The sequence below is a fragment of the Ciconia boyciana genome, chromosome 10 (genome assembly GCF_034638445.1).
Source record: "Ciconia boyciana chromosome 10, ASM3463844v1, whole genome shotgun sequence".
Lineage (NCBI taxonomy): Eukaryota > Metazoa > Chordata > Aves > Ciconiiformes > Ciconiidae > Ciconia > Ciconia boyciana.
The window spans coordinates 35,727,623-35,746,733 of record NC_132943.1 but is presented as its reverse complement, the minus strand read 5'-3'; the positions used below and the strand labels follow the sequence as shown (position 1 = coordinate 35,746,733).

At 39.7% G+C, this 19,111-nt stretch overlaps 2 protein-coding genes across 12 annotated transcripts in view; one reads left to right on the top strand and one right to left on the bottom strand.

Moving 5' to 3' along the window:
• The window catches only part of HIBCH (3-hydroxyisobutyryl-CoA hydrolase), a 51,627-nt gene extending 47,076 nt beyond the window's left edge, over positions 1–4,551 (bottom strand). For all 3 annotated transcript variants that reach the window (XR_012044377.1, XM_072874708.1, XM_072874709.1), the window contains exons 1-4: positions 4,295–4,551; positions 3,287–3,329; positions 2,365–2,505; positions 803–887 (exon numbers count right to left, since the gene is read on the bottom strand). Coding sequence is in view for 2 of the 3 variants with exons in the window: in XM_072874708.1 (XP_072730809.1) it covers positions 803–887; positions 2,365–2,505; positions 3,287–3,329; positions 4,295–4,326 (301 nt within the window). In the remaining variant the exon portion in view is untranslated. The remainder of the gene's footprint in view (positions 1–802; positions 888–2,364; positions 2,506–3,286; positions 3,330–4,294) is intronic.
• Positions 1–19,111, top strand: part of MFSD6 (major facilitator superfamily domain containing 6) — a 105,172-nt gene that overhangs the window by 50,859 nt on the left and 35,202 nt on the right. For 5 of the 9 annotated variants that reach the window (XM_072874700.1, XM_072874696.1, XM_072874699.1 and 2 more), the window contains exon 4: positions 17,702–17,756. The gene's annotated coding sequence lies outside the window, so the exon portion shown is untranslated. Of the gene's footprint in view, positions 1–4,434; positions 4,478–4,597; positions 4,828–17,701; positions 17,757–19,111 lie in introns of those variants that run through there. The other 4 variants (XM_072874706.1, XM_072874704.1, XM_072874702.1 and 1 more) reach the window with 3 other exon arrangements.

The following is a 19,111-nucleotide window of genomic DNA, read 5'->3' as shown; positions in this document are numbered from 1 at the left end:
CAACTTAATCCTGCTTCATTTTATTTGAGAAAATTTGCTCAAACTTAAACATGCAAAGTTTCAAATTTGAGTCAATTCTATTAAGCCGGAGACTTTGTCACATACTTCTTGTGAGAGTGCAGTCCATTTTCTATGCCATGGAACCCCTCCTAATGTCTGGTAGTCTTGTTTGTGATATTTCATATCAATGTATAGAACAGCCACTTAAAACTGATTATACTGAAGACTCAGAATACTAAAAATGAGAAGCCAATTAGAGCAGGGCATAATTTAACAATAACCCGTGCTGCTTGTTTACCTAAAATTTAAAACAACTGCTAATTTTCACAGTTTGGAGACTTCCTACAGTTCATAGTTACAAAGTTATCACAGTTACATTGATCACCATTGTCAGCTCTGTATCTAGCCATCTCAAACATCAGACACAAATTATCCAGTAGTAACAGAGCTACCTACTAGGACCCTTCAAATTTCTTGTAAAGAAGCTGTCAGTAATGAAAATCTGCAAAGAAGAAGGTAGAGACAAGAACCCTCTCTTCTCAGGAATGACTGGCTGCTGTTACCAGTTATTCATAAAACCCCCAATTTTTACTCTTTTATACAATGTTTCACCAGCTGTCTCCTGACAAATAACTTAAATAGCATCTGCACATCAAGGTGTTATAAGAAGTCAGCACAACTAATATCTCTTACTGTTGTGTAGCAAGTCTCTGTTTACCTGAGTCACTGTAAATAAAGGAAATCAACGCAAAGTAGTAACTGGCAAAGATATGTAAAATGTTTAAGTGACTACAGTCCTTACCTTTGATGTCACCCCCAGCACAAAAAGCTTTTCCTCCAGTTCCCTTTATAATTATTAGAAAAGTTTCAGGATCTTTCTCCCAAGTCTAAAAAGAAGTAAATGTTTCCATGTAAGATTAAAGTCTGTGCAAAAAATACTTTCTCTGTGTACTGTCTATGATTATTTTACTTTTTCAAAAAGCAAATCAAACCATACTTAAAATAGCTTGTCTTAAACTGAAGTTTGAGAGCTAAATGTCTTTCTGCCATTCCTGTGTCCTATTCAATCCTGACATCAGAGAACAGCAGAGCTGCCTCGCGTATTTCAGAGAAACACCTATGCAGAGCTCCCAAATTCTGAAGAAAGGTAGTACTTCCTAAAACGGGGTCTGATATAAATCTCAATGGGAACATAATGCTGGGGCAGAAAGCTGGGAATATGGAAGATATAACCACAGTGTTTCAGGCCAAAGCATGAAAGTTGTGTAAATCTAAGATGTATGGCAAGGAAAACAGCGTTTAAATTGCTGATGGATTTTGTCAAAACGACTGCAATCAATGCTAATCAAGGACTGGATCAAATCAATTTCTGCACAGATGTTCTGCTAGGTACAAAGACTAGGGTGGGGGGGTGGTTGTGTCTGAATTAAATACACTGGTACAAGACTTCAGCAGTGGTGCAACCATATTGAGAAAAAGATGCCTTTTACAGGCTTCCCCCCCGCCTTAAACTATGCTTATATATCCCTTATTCAAGTAAGCGTACCCAGATAAGAGAGACAAGACATTTCTGTATACCAGCAAGTGTACTTAAAATTATGCCACCTTTTAAGCTTCAAATAAAGCCCAGTACTCAGCACTACAGATTTAGTATTTTTTTCTTTAAATGTTTTTCAAAGAATGCATAAATTTGCAACACAACCGTCTACCAAAATACCAAAAGGCAGGCAACTATCCAACAAATACTGGTACCTAATAAGTCTGACTTTGTGCATATGATAAATAATATCACTAAATTAAAAAGGACTATTTGCATGCTTAAAATTTCACGGTACTTCACTAGCTTGTGGAAACAGTGCCTGTAAATCCATAAAGTTGTTCTTTATGGAACGACACTGATAGCACCTTACTTCCTAATGACTTGTATCTTGTTTCAGCCACACAGCCTCCCCACAAAACATAGACCCAATCAACAACTGTATAGCTGGACCCCAGCAACACCACTGTATAGCCTGGAATTCATACATGCCAACTGACCAGCTGGGTATTGCCAAAAGGAACATATAAACTCCAAGTGCTGCTGGCTTTTAATTCAGTCCTGGTTTTAATATGGGTGTCTCTTATCAGACAAAGTTAAATTTAGCATCTGGAGAGACAGCTTGTTTCTTAGAAAGAGGAGAAGACACATCAAACTTGCTTGAAACTGTCTGTTCTTTCCCATCCTCTAAATCTGAGCTCATTGGCCAATGCACTCACACAGACTTTCATTCTTTAAATCAGTACACTAAGAAGTGTCAGACTGAATTTTAAAATTGGTTTCAGATAATATATGTACAGTGGATGAGTAGAAGCGGAGCTACTAACCTTTATTTGTGGATAAATTTGTTGGATCATAGAAAAATTTAGTGCATTGAGAGTCTTGGGTCTATTCAAAGTTATTATTCCTGCACCTCCTCTCTTTTCCAACAACACTTCAGCTGTCGAATCTGTATGCTTGGACATTTTCTGTACATGCAAAAACAAATAAATAAAGCAAATGTCATCAGTTAGATACCTTGAGTAACATACATACAAGAGTGTTTATGGAAATATATTCTCAAAACACAGTATTTAAGATCATAAAACATGCATTTTGGAATTGTGTGCTAAGGCTTTTCCCATTGTACTTCAATATTTATTTGCATTTCCTAAACAGTTCTTTTGAAACCACTTTATGTTTGAGTCCTTCAGAGTAATAACCCTCAGACAGGTTTTTGAGCCACACAGTCTTTGACAATGACATTTGAGTTAATTTAAAAAAACAAAACAAAACAAATAAAAAACCACAAAACCATGGTTCTTTAAGACTTGACATTCTGAAAATACCTGCAACAATTATAACAATGACAGTTCCATATGTCCCTACTGGCAGTTTCACACTGCAAAACCAAATGTACACATTGCTTTCTCTGTAAGTAACTTTTAACAGTAGAGAAGAAATCACTAAACTATTTTCACAATTGATTTCAAACTCACAGGTCAATGATATTTAAGGAATATAAAGAAGCTAACATAGAAACTAACTGTAAAGGCAGGTAAGGCCAAAATAATTGAACTTTAATTTACAGTATAATAGAAACTTGTAACAAAGTGCTCAAAGATGTGGGCAATGTTATGCCTGAGCAATAAATTATGGCATTCAGAACCACTGTGAGCAGACACACTGGAAGTTGCATGTACTGTCTGTCTCAGGGGAGTTAAGAGTTCTAAAAGCTTCCCACTCAGTCAAACAAGATGCTGTTCTTACCAAATGTTGTAATATTACTTGCAGTCTGTTGAATGGCTTCAGCCTGAAAAAGAAAATTAAAAAGATAGCTAAAACCATAAACCAGCTACATAATCCCCAAATATATGACTGCTGAGTTAAGCAAAGCTCTGTCAGAAAAATTTCTGAACAAAATTGTTTTACATTGTCCTTTTTAAAATCAAGTACGATTTTGATATCAAAACAGTTGGAAACTTCTTTGCTCACTAGTAAATAGATAGCAGGTACCAATGCTAACTACTAATGTTTTCTATGTGTTCAATTTCAAGTTAGAAGGAGAACCTGGAAACAGTAAGACAAAGAGTTTTGGGGGGGTGTGTTTGATACTTAGCAGTGTGTGTCTTTTAAAGATTTACAGCCTTTTTCTGGACATTTAAATACTAGCATTTTAAGAAAATGGTCTTGTCAAAAACTTGTGCATTTCCAAAGCTTCCATTACGCCAAACCTGCCCTCATTGTCCTTGTGTGTATGTACATTTACATAGGTTTGTGTAACAGCTTGAACAAGGCTCAGAGGAGATACCCATGTGACATTTTGTGAACACGTTACCCAATTTAAGTGATGAAGCTGTTATTTATTAGTTGTTACTGTACTCTATTGAGGAAGACAGTTAACAACGGCATCTGCCGACCTTCAAACACTTGGCTTGCATCAACATTAACGAGCAACTTTATCCTTCAGCTACCTAAGAGCACAGAACACAGCCATTTAACGTGTTACATGCTAACACCCCGGCACCCCAAGACAGTTTTTAAGCATATGCTGGTTTTAGAGTGGGATAGCTCATCTAGGGCTGAATTGTATTTTATACCAGTCCAGGGGGTCACAATCCCCAGCATTAGAGGCCTTCCCAGACTCATCGCTCCCTGCCGCAAGGCAACCGCGAAGCTGCGGGCGCGGCCGGCTCGGCGCCATTTCAAGCCCCTCAGAGGGGTGCGCGGGAAAAGCTTCGCAGCGCCTCAGGGCGGCCACCGCCGCTTCCCCGTTACCTGGGCAGCGGTCTCAGCACCCGGGCCGCCATGGCGGCAGCCGGCGCGGTCGATCGCCGTCATCGGGTAACCGGTACGCCGGGGTGTGAGCCGGCGCGGGTGGGATAGGGCGCATGCGCGGGGAGCGGTCGGCGGGCCGGGCTCCGTTCCCCTCAGGCACCTTCACCCTGCACCGGGAAACGGGTGGGTCTGGGGGGCTGCCGCCTCCGCCGGGCCCCTCGCTCGCAGGCGGCCGCCCGCCTCCGGGCCACTCCCCCCCCCGGCTCGCCCTCCCGCGCGGGAGGGCGAGCGGGGGAGGAGGGTGGCCCGGAGGCGGGCGGCCGCTCGCTCGCCCCCGAACAGCTCTTTTCCAGTCAAGATAGCGACTAACAAAGGCAGAAGGTCAACCGGGCGACGGCATGGGGTTTGTAAGCAAGGCTGCAGGCCCCTTGCTCGGTAGTTGCATGAAGGGGATTTCCTTACCTTGACAGGATCTGGGCTAAAGGGCTACTGCTCCCGAAGCTGGATTAGGCCAGGAGCTGTGAGGACGTGAGGTGAGGCTGTTCCTTCATCGGTGAAGCAAATTATAGCGTATGTAGCAATAACATAAACCATGGTGGCTGCTGCCCAAGGTGGAGAAAGCCGCATTGCTAAATTACCTTCAGAGCCGAACTTTGTGGACTGAAGCCACAGTTTGACTATGTATTGTTTTCAGCAGCAAAAGCAGTTTCCTAATTTCCGACCTCCCTGTTTCCCTTCATCCTTTACGCCTGCTGCCACACCTGTGTTGCCCTCTTAGCTACTGACACACAGATTAGTGAGCCAGGAGATTAAACATCCCACCAAAACTTGGTTATACTAGAAGGTAAATACAGGGATTAAGCAGCTAACATGGTTACTGCCCTGACAGTAGCTAGAGATAGAACTGTGAGTTCAAACACATCATGTGTTCAGCATAAATAGACTCAGAAATTGCAACCACGAAAATTGCTATTTCTTTTTAAATAGAAGATTAAGGCATTTGAGAATTTATGGACATCATAGTAGGAGTCCATAATACTAAATTCACTTTTATTTCAGTAACTATGTCAGACCAGATTTTTTTAGGCTGACACATACCAACATGAGACTGATACTGAAAAGTGTGATGAACCAGAGAGTGACAATACAGTGCATTAGGTAGAAATGTAGCTTCATCATCTCTCAATGTAGCAAGTTCTTAGCACTGGCTGTCTTGATTCACATTTGTATTTAAAAACAAAATAATCTTAAAACCTTGTAGCAAAATTATTTTACTGGAACAAGAAAAATCCCAGCTCTTGGAAACACTTCTGGAGAAGTCCCCAGAGGGCAACCTTGCTCTTCATTTCAAGAAATGATTCAGCCCCTGCTTATAGCAGCGTCATCTGTATTGGCATTTCCGTTGCAGTAACTCTCAGGGTATATTAAATTTGGTTGTAAAAATCTTAATCAAACTAAATAGGCACAAAAAAAGACAGAGAACATTTCTGTATTATGCAGTCCTAGCTTTCAGTCGTGTACACTGTGAACAAAAAATAACTGAGAACAGGACATGAGGTGCTTTCGCAGGCATTGGGAGACTGCCTACTGCGAACTAATTAATTGCAGAATTCATTAGGCAATCCAGACTATTCAAACTCTTACCTACCGATTATATGATCATCAAAGATGCAGTCTATTAGTGTCATATTGAGTATATACAGCCCTATATGCTGTTTTACAGCAGGTACCATGCACTTAAATCTAAACCAGTCTAAATGACACCAAATTGTCACAGTTGCCAAATATGAACCCTTACTTAGTTTGGGGTTTTTTAATTATTTTTGAGGATGAGATAACTCTGCATCTCTCATCCAGGCATAACCAAATTATGGGGATTTTGATAAGCAGATAACATTTTTGTACTTTGTATCCTATGTCTGAAAGTCTATGCATTTTCACAGACAAATACAAACAGAACCTTTCTGTAGGGTAATCTTTTTGTTAGTGTCATTGTAGAAATGAAGAAATCAGTGTGTGGAAGCTAACCTTGGGTAAGAGCAGGTGGAGGCTGTTTGAAAGCCTTGGAAATCTCTTAATAAATTCCACCTGCTTATGGTGCACATGGGCAAGGCTGTAATCAGGACATGATTACATAGGATGTCTGTTTCTAGAGTCCAAAATAGAAGTCAGTGGTCTGATTCATCTTTTACTTATGCTGATTTTAATGTTTCCCCCCATCTGTCCCCCTCCCAGCTTCAGTAATGGTGTAGACCCTTTATTTGTTGTCTTCCAGCTGTATGTCTGACTTAGAACAAGAGTGGAGCCTGCTTATTTGTAAACAATGAAGTAACAGCAAGCATTGTCTTGCAACAGCTACTGATTTCTTTCCACAGTGCTGACATTTAATTTATGCTTAATGTTTAAATTCTTTCCCTTTTTTTTTTTAAACTGGTTTCAAGAAGAAGAGGTGGTGACAGAAGAGCCATCTTCCTTGAGCCTAGCATTCTACTTCATTTTAAAACATACTGGTGATGGCTTGAATTTACCTATAGTTTGGGGTTGGGGTTTTTTTTGGGGGGTAGGTGTTAGAAAATTGCAATTTTCTTACAGACAGCCATTTAGTGACTGAAAGCCAGTCCAAAAAGTAACTCAGATATCATCCTGATTTTTAACAGTCCTCCTGCACATCTCATTTTCTGCAGAGTGGAATATCAAAGTGAAAATGTTTTCTAAAAAGTAAATAAAATACTTTTATAAGTAGAAATAGGAAAAAGAGTGAAAATAATGGAGTCGCATGAGAATAAGCAGAATGAGATGACCTTTAACCTGGGAGTTTATGGATGATATTACTATTAGCAAAGAGGGCTGCAGGAGACTGGGTGTGCTAGGAGTGAGCAGCACCCCTAGTAACCAAGCCAGGAACTCCAGGAGTGTAAGTGTAATACCCAGAAGGATAGGCAGGTTGTAATTCCTCCCCTTGGAGAAATTTCCTGGCAGTGTGTTCAGCAGGTTTGGAAAGAGAAAACAAATTGCAGACTGTAGGAGGACTTTAGAGTTGAGCAGATGTTTTGGGGTTTTGTTTCTGGGGTTTTTTGGCTTCTTTTCCAGAAGAACATATAACATTAGGATCTGGGAGCTCTTGCTCCCAAGAAGGATTCCAAGAGCAGCTCAGCTGTATGCCACCTATATACCCCTAATTAATCATTAATTTGTACCTCTCAGTTACTTGCCTCTGAGAGCTCCCAGTGTAGTTCACCAAGACCAGATAATAAATGGTACAAGTACTTCATGGTGTCCCGTGCTCCTGCATCCAGGCTTGCTGTAAATTTAATCTTTTCCTCTGCTGGTCTAACAGCTAGCATCTAATTTCTCTATGTGTGGGTAGTAAGCACATCCTTACAGTGTATGAAGGTAAGGAAAAACGAGGCTGTGAAGGCTTGAGGAATAGAATGGGAAAATTTCCAGTTCATCCTTGCTAACTGGTTATTACTGTACTGACAAGCAATCCTCAAATTGTTTTTTCTTAGTCCAGTCTCAGTTGACAATATTCTAAAACACCTCCACAGATGACACAGGTTCAAATTTCCTTGCACCAGCGTGGATGCCTAATACTGCAGTGGAGAGTCTTCCGTTGACATCAGTGAGAGTAGAAGTAGACTTAAAATAAGTGGAAAACTAATCTGTTTCTCCACTTTCTAACAATAGGCCAGCCCAGGGAAGGACTTGAAACACAGGAAACACATATGTAATGTGGAGAAGCAAATTTTTGCTCTTGTCTGTAACATGAGTAATCCCATGGGAACAGAGTGCCTTCCCAGGCGATTTAGAGGCTTTTCAGATAATGCATCCATATAACATCTGAGGTCTAGATTTGGGATGAGGGAACAGCTAATGACATGCAGTAGTGACTTTCTCCTGTAACAAGAAAGTGTGTGTGAGAGGAAAAAAAAACCCTTTTTTCTTTTTTTCCTTTTTTTTTTAACCAGTTAATTTGCATCTTATCAGTGGGGAACTAGAAGTGTTTGGAAAAGGATGAAAGCAAATCCATAACGAAACTGTGTGAGTGAAGTAGTTTCCATTTTCTTTTGGCCTCAGAGTGCACCGGGGAAAGCGTGGGGGTGGCTGGGTGCTGCTGCAGGCGCTGCCGTGTTGGTGAGGCCGGGAGAGAGGCCCCAGGCAAGGTCCATCCACCCGCGGGTTCCTCCCCTCCCACCACCCTGGCTTAGACATACCCCTCGCGCTGCATCTCCCCTGCCAGCACCCCCTAGGTTAGACGGGACCCTGGGCAAACACCCTCCTACATCTTTCTTCCCTGCTGCCACAAGCAATCTGTCACTCCTCCCCTCGAACCACCCTCCACCCACGTAGAAAACCATAAGTGTAAGGAACGCCCTCTTCCCTTCCCCCTTCCCTCCCCACGAGTCTGTTCTTCGTGGGTGAAAAATGCTGGCTTCCTAGAGATTTGGTCACCCCTGGATTTGGCTTTGAGACCCAAGCTGTTTGATACCTTTTAGGACCACCGCTTGGAAAGCTCTGCTTGCAGATCTATTGTGTTAGGTTTTCATTTGCATATAATTGCACATGTGCAGGTGGGAAGGGGCTATTTGCTTCCCACTTGCTTTGATATGCCTCCGTTCCTGAGAGGACCGCTTCCTTCCCTTCCTGCTCTCGGCCTCCCACGCATCCAGCAATGAGAAATGCTGCAGAAAACTGACCAGCTACCAACCCGCCCACCTGAGGAGGAGGAGCACCAGCAGCAGCAGCACATTTCTCTCTCTCAGCTTTTTAAACACAGTTAAAAAGAGCTGTAGTGTGGGTGGAAATAGCTGTAGGGAGTGTGTGTGGGAATGGGGCCAGAGGAAAGTGAATTTTCTGTTGGTAGGACAGTTACTTCTAGTGGACCAAAAAAATCCCCCAAGGATATCTTACTGCTGAGGGTGTCTTTGGGCGTATAATTAGTTCTTAAGGTTGAGTTTCCCAGGTCTGGAAAGAATGAAACTGAGTTTCTTTTTCCCTGGTAGTGCAAGTGAGGGTACAGTGGCAGCCAGCACTCCTCACTCGGGGGAGCTTGCCTACAAGACATCAGGAGTCTGCTTAGCAAATAATATTTGTATTGCATCCTGTTGGGTCATCATGTCTCTTCTGCTCATGATGTATGTGCTTTTCTGTGAGAGTCAGAGCTGCCTATATGTAGGAAGAGAAAAAGGCATGTGGTTTTCACACAGTGTGGGTCTGTATTTCAAAATACCATCCCTCTTGGACCTCTTGAAATAGCACTATCCCAGAATATCAGTTAATTCAAGATTTACTCTAAATGTGTGCTTCTATAAGGAATTAAATTCAAGCTTATTTATGTGAACAGGATGTTATTTGAGGTGCTTTGCTTCTATCAAATGAAAATAGCAGTGAAACTAGTACAAGAAAACAGAACTTGTAAGACTAGTGGTATAGAGTGCAAAGTGGTACTGTTGTTTCTTAAGAAGTATCTCTGATAGACTCCAAGAACCCAGGGTACAGAGCAGCTTTCAGGTTCTGTCTTGGTTTGACTTAGCTATCTGGAATACAGGTTTTACAATATGTAATCCTAATCAAATTTGTCCTAACTTGAGTTAGTTACATGCATTCTTCTCAATCCAAAACTCTACCCATAAATTTATTTTGACTAGATTTCTCACCAGCATCAGACTTTCCATATGATGCAGAATCTTATATCAGGAGGTGGTCTGTAATGATTCAAAGAGATGCAGTAACAGCCAATTAATGAAATGTGAGTCTCAAAGTATAGGAGATTTTTTAAAAAATATTGCATAGGGCATGTAATTTTCTCCTAGTGAGTAGAAACATCAGACTTGATATTTGAATGGTTTTTAGCCCTGTGAAGTAACTTTCTTCATGGAAAAGGAGTGCACACTGGAGTGCGAAATCCTGTCGCAAGGCAACTTACCTTCCAGTCAAGACAGCAGTTTGCCAGACCCATTTCACAGACCAGGACTGCACAGATACAATGCAGTAAGGAACTGGGCTCACTGACTTCAGTGCCTCCCCCCCTGCCAGCCTATCTCCTGTAGCTCTGAAGATCTTACCCTAGAGTAGAATGAAAAATGCAGGCATAATTCCTTACACTGATCAGCTCAGAAACAAAGGAAGTTATGAATAAGCCTAATTAACACATTTGCATGTGACATAACATAAAGATCAGCTGATGGACTTACGTTCTAGCAAGAGCTAGAGCAGTATCAATGGAGATGTAACCTTAATGGAACTAATTATCCTGATGTTTTAAAAGTCCTGTTTCTGAATGGTGATTAATATTTTAAATATATCCTTATAACCTTCCACTGAATCTTATGTAACTCATAATTATAATCTACTGGAATTACATACCCACCCTGAGAAGGAACAATATTCCAAATAGTAAGTTCCTGTCACTTGACTGATTTACTTTAAAACATTGCAGTAATTCCTTTGTCAGTAGCATTTTGAAGCGCTATTGGCCCACTTGTAATTCTATCGCGCATTTAGTATCAGTTCAGTTAACTTTAAAGATAGTGCTTTTCATACCTTTTATATCAATGAATGTACATCAGATTTTAAATGCAGATTATATGCTTATCTTGCCACCTACTATTAGCCTGAAATTTTCCTCGTATGATCTATTGTGGTGGAATGATATTATTCAAGAAGCAGTAAAAAAACCCCAAACATTTAGAATCATTACAAATCTATTTTAGGAGCTCAGTCCTGTACATAACATTCCTGTTGGCCTCCCTGTTTTATCTCTTGTTCAGCTGGAATGTCACATGCTTTGGTCTTGAACCATTTGGTATCAAACCTTTCCGTCTCAGGGGTCATAGTGAACACCTAGTTACCTCATTTTGTTTCAGTCAAAATCATAGTGAATTAAGCACAAAGGCATTTGATGCTAATTAGTAGCTTTCTGACAGTCCAGGGATTTGATGAGTACAGAGAGCACCTCAGATGTTTATTTTAAGAATTTGTTGCTCTAAATTAAAGTGAGGCTCTTCAGCAGGGCAGTTTGGCTGACAGTGTGACAGTCAGTATCTTATTAAATGGATGTGTGTGTATTCAAACCTGTCCACGTTACATGTGACACCTTGCACAGGTATTAATTTTCACTTGAAAAGATCTACATTTGATTTTAAAAGCCAATATTAAGAATATTTTTCAAAATTTCTTTCTATTTTATTTAATTCTGGAGTACGACTAAAACTGTTCATAAAATAATGCCTTTGAAGAACATTGCCTAGGGAAAGATATCTCATTTAATGCCACAAATAATGCAAAGGACAGCAGAGCAGATTGGAGAACTTAAAAATGAGGACAAAAATAGGTCAGCAAAATAAATAGAGGCCTTTAAGCTATCAAAAAATAAGCGTATATCATTCATTGCTGCAGACGCATTCTGTTTGTAAGTATAAATTACCAGCCTCCAATATGGGGTAATTGTGAGCAAACGCTAGCTTCAGTGCAACTCAATTTACCAGCTCTGTGTGTAATTATTAACCTGGTGAAAAGGATGTGTAGGAAGTCAGAAGGGAAAGTGTTTGTTTGTTTGTTTTTTAAAAAAGAAATATGGTCATCCTGGATCATAAACAAACTTGCAATGGAAGTGACAAGGACAGAGTACTTGGTTCCTAGAGCCCTCATCCAGTGGATATACCTCCCCAGGGATACACTGCTCGGTGAAGAAAGGCAGTGGCAGCTGTGGCAGGGTGCAATATAGATCTAGGTTGTTCACAAGGAAATATATGGTCTCTAGTCTCATTAGTTCCTCTCTGTAATCTCAATCTTCCATCTGCCCCGTGGATTTCATGATGCCACTGGTTCTCCTGTCCAGACCTGGACAGTCCCTCCTTCTCTCACTCTCTCTCAGTCTCTGCAATTGCAGGCTGGAATGGAGGTTCATGCTGCTAAGAGCAGTATATGGGAATATATAATTATTTCAGAAATAACATGCAACACAGTGTGATTTAGTCATACTTTGACACACCTCTGTCTGCCAAGAAAAATGCAGGCACTACCTTATAGAACTGTTGCTAAGAGCACTTCAGGCTCTAGGAGTGAGAAGATGCTTTATTGTATGGTTAACTGCAGGAGTTAACAGCAGGGTTTCAATCTGGGACCTGCCAAGATATTAAAGCACACAAATCTGTTGCTTGAATTAAAGGCTGCACTTCTGCCTAGGGGACATAGCACCATGTAGAATTAGCCTGGGACATTATTTCATAAATTTAAGACACTTTGAAAAGTGATTTTATTGACATTTGTAGCCTAAAAAAAATTAAAGAAGAGAAAGTTCTGGCCAGCACCAAGAAGAAACATCTTTTGTTTGTTTTATGCTAAGAGTTAAAAAATTTTCTAAGAAAGCAGAGACTTTATGTTAAAAAAAATTAAAGAAAAATCCATTTTCAATCTGAAATGTTAATGGAAATCTTTTTTTTTCCCCATGACTGAGCAGAAGAATCATGAAGCACATTTGGACTGTGCATTCCTTTTCCTGTGCCACCACTAGCATCCCTGTAGCTTTTGTGAGCCTTTTGGAACATTCACCATCAACTAGTTTCTTCCTAGTAAGAGACAGCTGAATTTTGCAGGTACAGCTGTCAGTCATCTTAATTACAACAGCAACATACAATTTTCAACATTCTTTAAATAGTCAGAAGAAGCAGACATTGAGAAATAAGTTTGTAGCTTCTTCACTATTCTACTTTAGTTTTCACTTCTGTAAAGTGAAGAAAGTAACCTTTACCGTCTCATTGTAATATCAACATTAACTTCACAGTTGAAACAGTAAGATGCTATACACTGGTGATAACAAATGGCATCTTGTCATTGCACAAAAGATGGCTCCTATTATTGAGCTAAAGCTCAATAGTTTATCTATATGCTTGCAGTGCGTATACCAGAAAATGCCACATAGCACAATTACCCAGGATTATGGGATCCAGAGGAAGAGGATTCAGATACCACGTGCTTTGAATTTCTGTGTTGCTTTACAGATCACCACATAGAATATATTTTCTGCTTCTTTAAAAAAGAAAAGAAAAGTTGTTCTGTAAACTGTTATAAACAGATATCCAACCAGGGTCTTGTATGTATGTTAGAAAGGATGCATGCTTTTTCTTTCTAAACAAATAATCTGACCACTGCTTCACATGCAAGCCTGTAATGCTGCCATCTATCAGCTGTTACCCAGCTCTGCAGAAGGAAACGCTTTTTTTTAGCACAGGACAAACAAATCCATGCTATATTAAAATGCGCTCACTCAGCCACACTCCTTCCCTCAGGAGTATTTCAATTATCTTTTCTTCTGAGGAAATTTCCTACCTATCTGAGAATTTCCCACCTTCTTCACTTTTAAAGTAAAAAAACCCCTAGTATTTCCAGAAGTAAAAATCCCAACATTCTATCAGGTCCTCCAGTATGCAGTTTCAGGAGGTTTGTAGGGTATTTGCACAAGCAGTCAGCTCTCCGTTTCACAGTAATTCGTTTGCTAGTTATTCACAATAAGCAGTCATAATGCTTGTAAGTAACATAATTACTCACTACAAAATGACTGCAACAACGGATTGTGACTTTGTCACTGCACAATAACAACCAGAAGCAGAGCTCTCAGGAATACGTGGAGTTATTTCTAGAAGGTGAAGGAAAACATCCTCCCTAGAAGATGTCACTTCATCCTAAATACCTGGAAGCTTTTTGCCAAAGATTTCGGTGACCCATGCTGTGCAGCCTTCACCTTTCTTGTCCAGGAAGGGCAACTGTTTGCAGATCTGTGTTAATCTTTCCCCTACAATCTTACACCTATCTAACATGTAGAACGTGGGCAGTATTTACATATCTCATAAAAAACTATAGCTCAGCCGTGTGTTTAAAGTGCTTCAGCTCAGTAAATAGCTAAATGAAAGTTCAACGCTACAGAGTTGAAACTGTAGTTTAGTTCACTTTCTGTCTCTGCTTCCCAGATAGGCCTGAGTTAATCAGTAGCCAACCTTCCAACACCCGTTTCCTCCTTTTGAGCCTTTTGTGTATAAACTATGTATATTTGTTCAGCCACTGTTGTTGCAAGGAGATCACCCCTACCCAGCTCAGAGTCCAAAGGTTTACCAGTTTTATTTAGCTAATAAAGCTAAAGGTGGGTGAGATAAGACAGGTTTTGTAAACCAATTACTGCAGTCTATTTTAGTGATACTGCATTTACTTAAAATTTGGTGCTGTTGGGTCAAAATTTAAAATACATTGCAGTTTGAGGTCTTTAAAATTCTTCTCCAGTATTACTATTTGGAATGGTACTTGATGCTTAAATTATTAATTTAGAAAGTAAGAGAGACATACAAGGTAGACAGGCAACCTGTGTGTCATGTATATTTATGTCCATACACATTTTCATTCTTGCCAAAGGAAATTATAAATAACCCAGTTTACTGGAGAATTTTCAAGATCAGAAGTCTTACTTCTGAGAGTGCTGTCTGAAGGGTTTTTAGGCATCAGGAGGGCTGATTCACAATTGTCCTCCATAGTGTTTACGTTAACTGTTTAATTTTTTTTATTCCACTACAACCTGAACAATAAAAGAACCTACAGTTCAGAGCTGGTGGCATTTGCACTCTTTGTAGTTATATTATTCAGCACGCATGCTACAAAGAAGGGAACTGAGCCCTTAGGCTTTCCTTAACATTCCCTGCTGATGCTGCTATCAGTGGCCAAGGCTATGGAAGACACAAGGAATGTTTGACTACTGCTTTTCTGTCTTAGATACGACTGATGTCAAAAAGGAGCCAGCTACCGACAGCTTGCTCTGGCTTCTCTTTCTGTCACTCATGTACTGATGGACCTGCACTAGTAGGAAATACTACTGTTTTAAGTACATTAGAATGGCTCTGCAGACAAGGAAAAATGCCTTCCTAACTCAGTACATCTATAAGCTATTGTTTAAGGCAAAGCATGAAGGTTAGTAGCACTTCTTACATGGTGGCCTAGGGAACTTGAGGGTCCATGAAACCATCAGTGGCCCGAAGGTGATCTGCAAAAACAGGTCTAGTGTTTACTTGAAACATTTAATTATAAGAATGCACAATATTTTTAAAAACTGAAGGGAAAATAACCTGTGGTACAAAATATTTGAGAACTATTGATTTGTTATTCTAATCTCTTTTAATTGTTCCCCAGAAGATTACAGCACTTAGAAACAAAAAGACATAAGAACAACCATGCTGAGTCAGACTGAAGGACATCTAGCCCAGGACACTGTCTGCCAAAAACGGCCCTGAGGGGCAGCATGGGGAAAAGTAAGAACAGGGCAGACATGGCTCACACTCTCTTTTCAGTTCAGGGGACTCCTGAGTTGGATGTCTTGGCTTTTATTTTTCTGTCTAGTAACCTGGGGATTTCTCTTCCATGAGTTTGTCCAGCCTCCCCTGGGACTTGACAAACTTTTAGCATCCACAGTATCTTTGCAAGCTTTGGACATGTCTCCTACTAGCTTCATTTGATGTACCCTAATCCATGTATGAGAAGAAAGAGTAAATTAACCTGCTTTCTCCAATTCATGGCTTTGTAAGTTGCCTCTTTCCCTGACTGGTGAATACTAGGCTACTCAGCTGTTCCAGGCGGAGAAGTCATTCCAAACTTTTAAGCATCCTTCTCTGAACCTTTTCCAACTCTAATATATTCTTTTTGAAATGAGGAGACCATACTGCTTTTTTCCTATAATTCATATGGGATCCATGTCTGAATTTCTCTCTGTGTGAAAAAAAAAAATCCATATATTATGCTAAAATAGAATTCTTTCTTACTTTGCCATTGATTTTGCACTTACAGTCTTTCTTTTTTTTTTTTGCCCTCATAAGTACTTTGACAGTTTTGAACCTTCTGGTAATAAACAGTTTACAGCACACTGTAGCAATATAAGAAATCCTCAGGGAGCTAGGTTGTACATCCTAAAAGCAGATAAAATTGTCCAACCCTGCAGGCAACAGACCTTTTCTCAACTATTAATAGAACAGGGGGAAGAGAGGGGAAAGAAGAAAAGGAATTAGTAAACTACTTTAAAAAGCATAGGCAGTTAGAATTCATAGTTGATGTGCTGATTTAGGAAGTCATGAGATATAGCATAGAAAAAAAGGTAAGAAATGTCAATACTGTTACATAGACAAAGACTATTTTTTCTGCTTTTGTCACCTTCCTGTGTTTTTTTTTCTTTTCCCACCCAACCATTTCAAAGGCATATCCTTAGAATGACGCATCAATTTTCTGTCTGCTTGAGGTTTAGAAATAGCTGAGCTGTTATAAATAGATCACAATCTGCAAGAGACAAAGAGACTGGAAATATTGTAAAAGGTTAGCTAAAAAATTTAGATGTGGATTGAGATTTCAGATGTCTCTGAGAGTGGAAGTACTCAGTTCGAAATGCTTTATTAACTGCAGCAGAGGAACCCGTGCTCCTTGTGCAGCAGTGGGGAACTGCCAAGTGGAATCAGGTGGCACTTCTGGTCACAGTGCCGAGCAGAGAGTGACGTCCAGCCCCGTCTCCAGGAGCTCACAGTTCAGTCACATGAGAAGAAGGCACCTTGACATTCCTTACCGTGAGGCTAAAACACAAGAGGCGATTACTGTTTTATACACTGTAGAGCCACTAAATCCAAATGTATAACTTTTACACCGTAATTTTTCTGGCAGTACTCATGTACTCTGAATTGGTAGCATTCATCTAGTTTGCTCCCTTTTTTCCCTTTGCCTCCAACACGCCTTAACTTTAGTGAAGCATCTTAGCATATGGTTGAAACCTTGTCCTTGTCCAACAAGGCAGTGAAAAAATCAAAACTGGGAAACGGTCTAATGTCTTTTTGTTTCTCTTTGAGTACTCCCTTTGTAAGGTCATTTAGATCCTGCTGACGCTTCCAAACAGACTTTGGGAGAACAAGTAGTTGTCCTGCACTGAAACCTGATACCTGGGAGTAGTAGTATTCCTCCAGCCATATACATACAGTTGAGGTCCATTTTATTATCTTCCGACTATCTAATTCTGTTAGAGTGACTGTGAGAAAGATGATTTGGTGACTGTGGGTAAAATAAGACATTAAATGGAAGGGACAAACTTTCTCTATGATGTGTTTCTGTTTTGAAGAGAAGCTGCTTCATGAAACCAGGGTGGGTTTCACAGTAGCTATATCATGGCAACTAGCTTGACATAAGCTACACATTCTCAATCTTTGCCAAATACAATGTCATACCGCTAATGCAGGACCTGGTCTTTGCTTGATCTGTGTCTCTAACTGTCACTGGTTTTAATAGAAGTTTAGGCCAATACACACTGCAGAATCAGGTTCTTCAAACCTAAATTAACATTCTGTTGAAAACTAAACATATGTTGTTTTTTTTCACTGTCAACAATTTCGTTTCCAGGTTTGGAAAAGAAACATTGCTGGGGAGGAATCCAATGAATTTATTAATGAGCTCGGTAAGTATGGAACTATTAATATCTTCTGAGATTTTGTTTGTCTTATTTTTATCTTCAACTTCAGACTCTGAAATAAACAGATGTTCTGAAGCTTTCCACTGGGAATACTACAGTATGTTAAGTCCTATCTTAAATACGTTGTGATTATCAGGATATTGTAGGAAACAGGTGAATAGCTGCATACAATATTTCTGAAACAATTTGTACCATTACATGAAGTCTTTATCTCACATTGCACTGATAGCCCTAAAAAGAAAACATCTAAAACATTTCTTATATGTTACTAATGATTTTTATTTCCAGGCAGAAATCTGAATACAAAACTGGAAATGTTACTTTATTCTTTAATATTATCAGAGATCATTGAAGCTGCTATTACTATTCCGTGGCATGACTGACAACCTAGTTTACCTGTCCTAAACACATTTTAAATAGATGAGTGCTTCTATTTGTCTAAAAAGGTTCAATTTATTTCACGATCATTTTTGATCAGAGATACTGCTTTGAATCTCAGTGTTACTGAAGTCTATGGCAGTCCTCCTACTGACACTTAAGTACTAAGGTCCTTTGTTCTTCCTCGTGAGGAATATCATCTTGAGAATTTGAGAAGGGCATCAGTAAATTGCTCATTGTTTTCACACCTTGGGGAGGGGGGACTGTTTGAAATTCACCTTGAAACTGAACTCAACTACTAGTATTGCTTGGATGTTGTCATATTAACCAAGAAGTTAAAACAGATTAACCAATCAGTTATGCTGGAGGTCCTGAGATGAAATACAAAATAAAAAAGATCAGTCTGCTTTCTGGAGAAAGAGGTTAGATAGCTTGGCTAAAACTGTGACTCCCTTATGTATGAAAAGTGACATTTACTGCTCCTATTTAAAATGAGGCAAATTCAGCCCTAGAGAGAGTTAGATGTGAGGCCTCTGAAGTCAGCAGTTAGCCTTAGCCTGAATTTGGTGCAATGTGTCCCTCAGTACAAAAGATTATTTCACTGCTTGTGTCACTCCAGTAGTTTTCATCAAAGATCACATTTGCATGTACCAAGTAAAAATGCCTGCTTTGGTCTTGGTTTAGGTTTACAAAGCTACATTGTAGAAGACCTGAATTTAATAAGGGAGATAAGATGATATGACTGTCCTTTTTTCTGATTCAAAAAAATCCTCTTCAGTTAAAAACTGCTTTGAGCAATCACCATTTTTTTTAGCCATATAAATGGTGAGAGCTAGTCCTTGGATTAAAGGAGAAGAATATATAATGCTGTGTAAAATCAGAAGTCATTTTCTTGAATAATCTTTCAATATGTAGAATACTGAACCTCAATTAAAATTTATTTTGGTCAGGGAATATTTTGC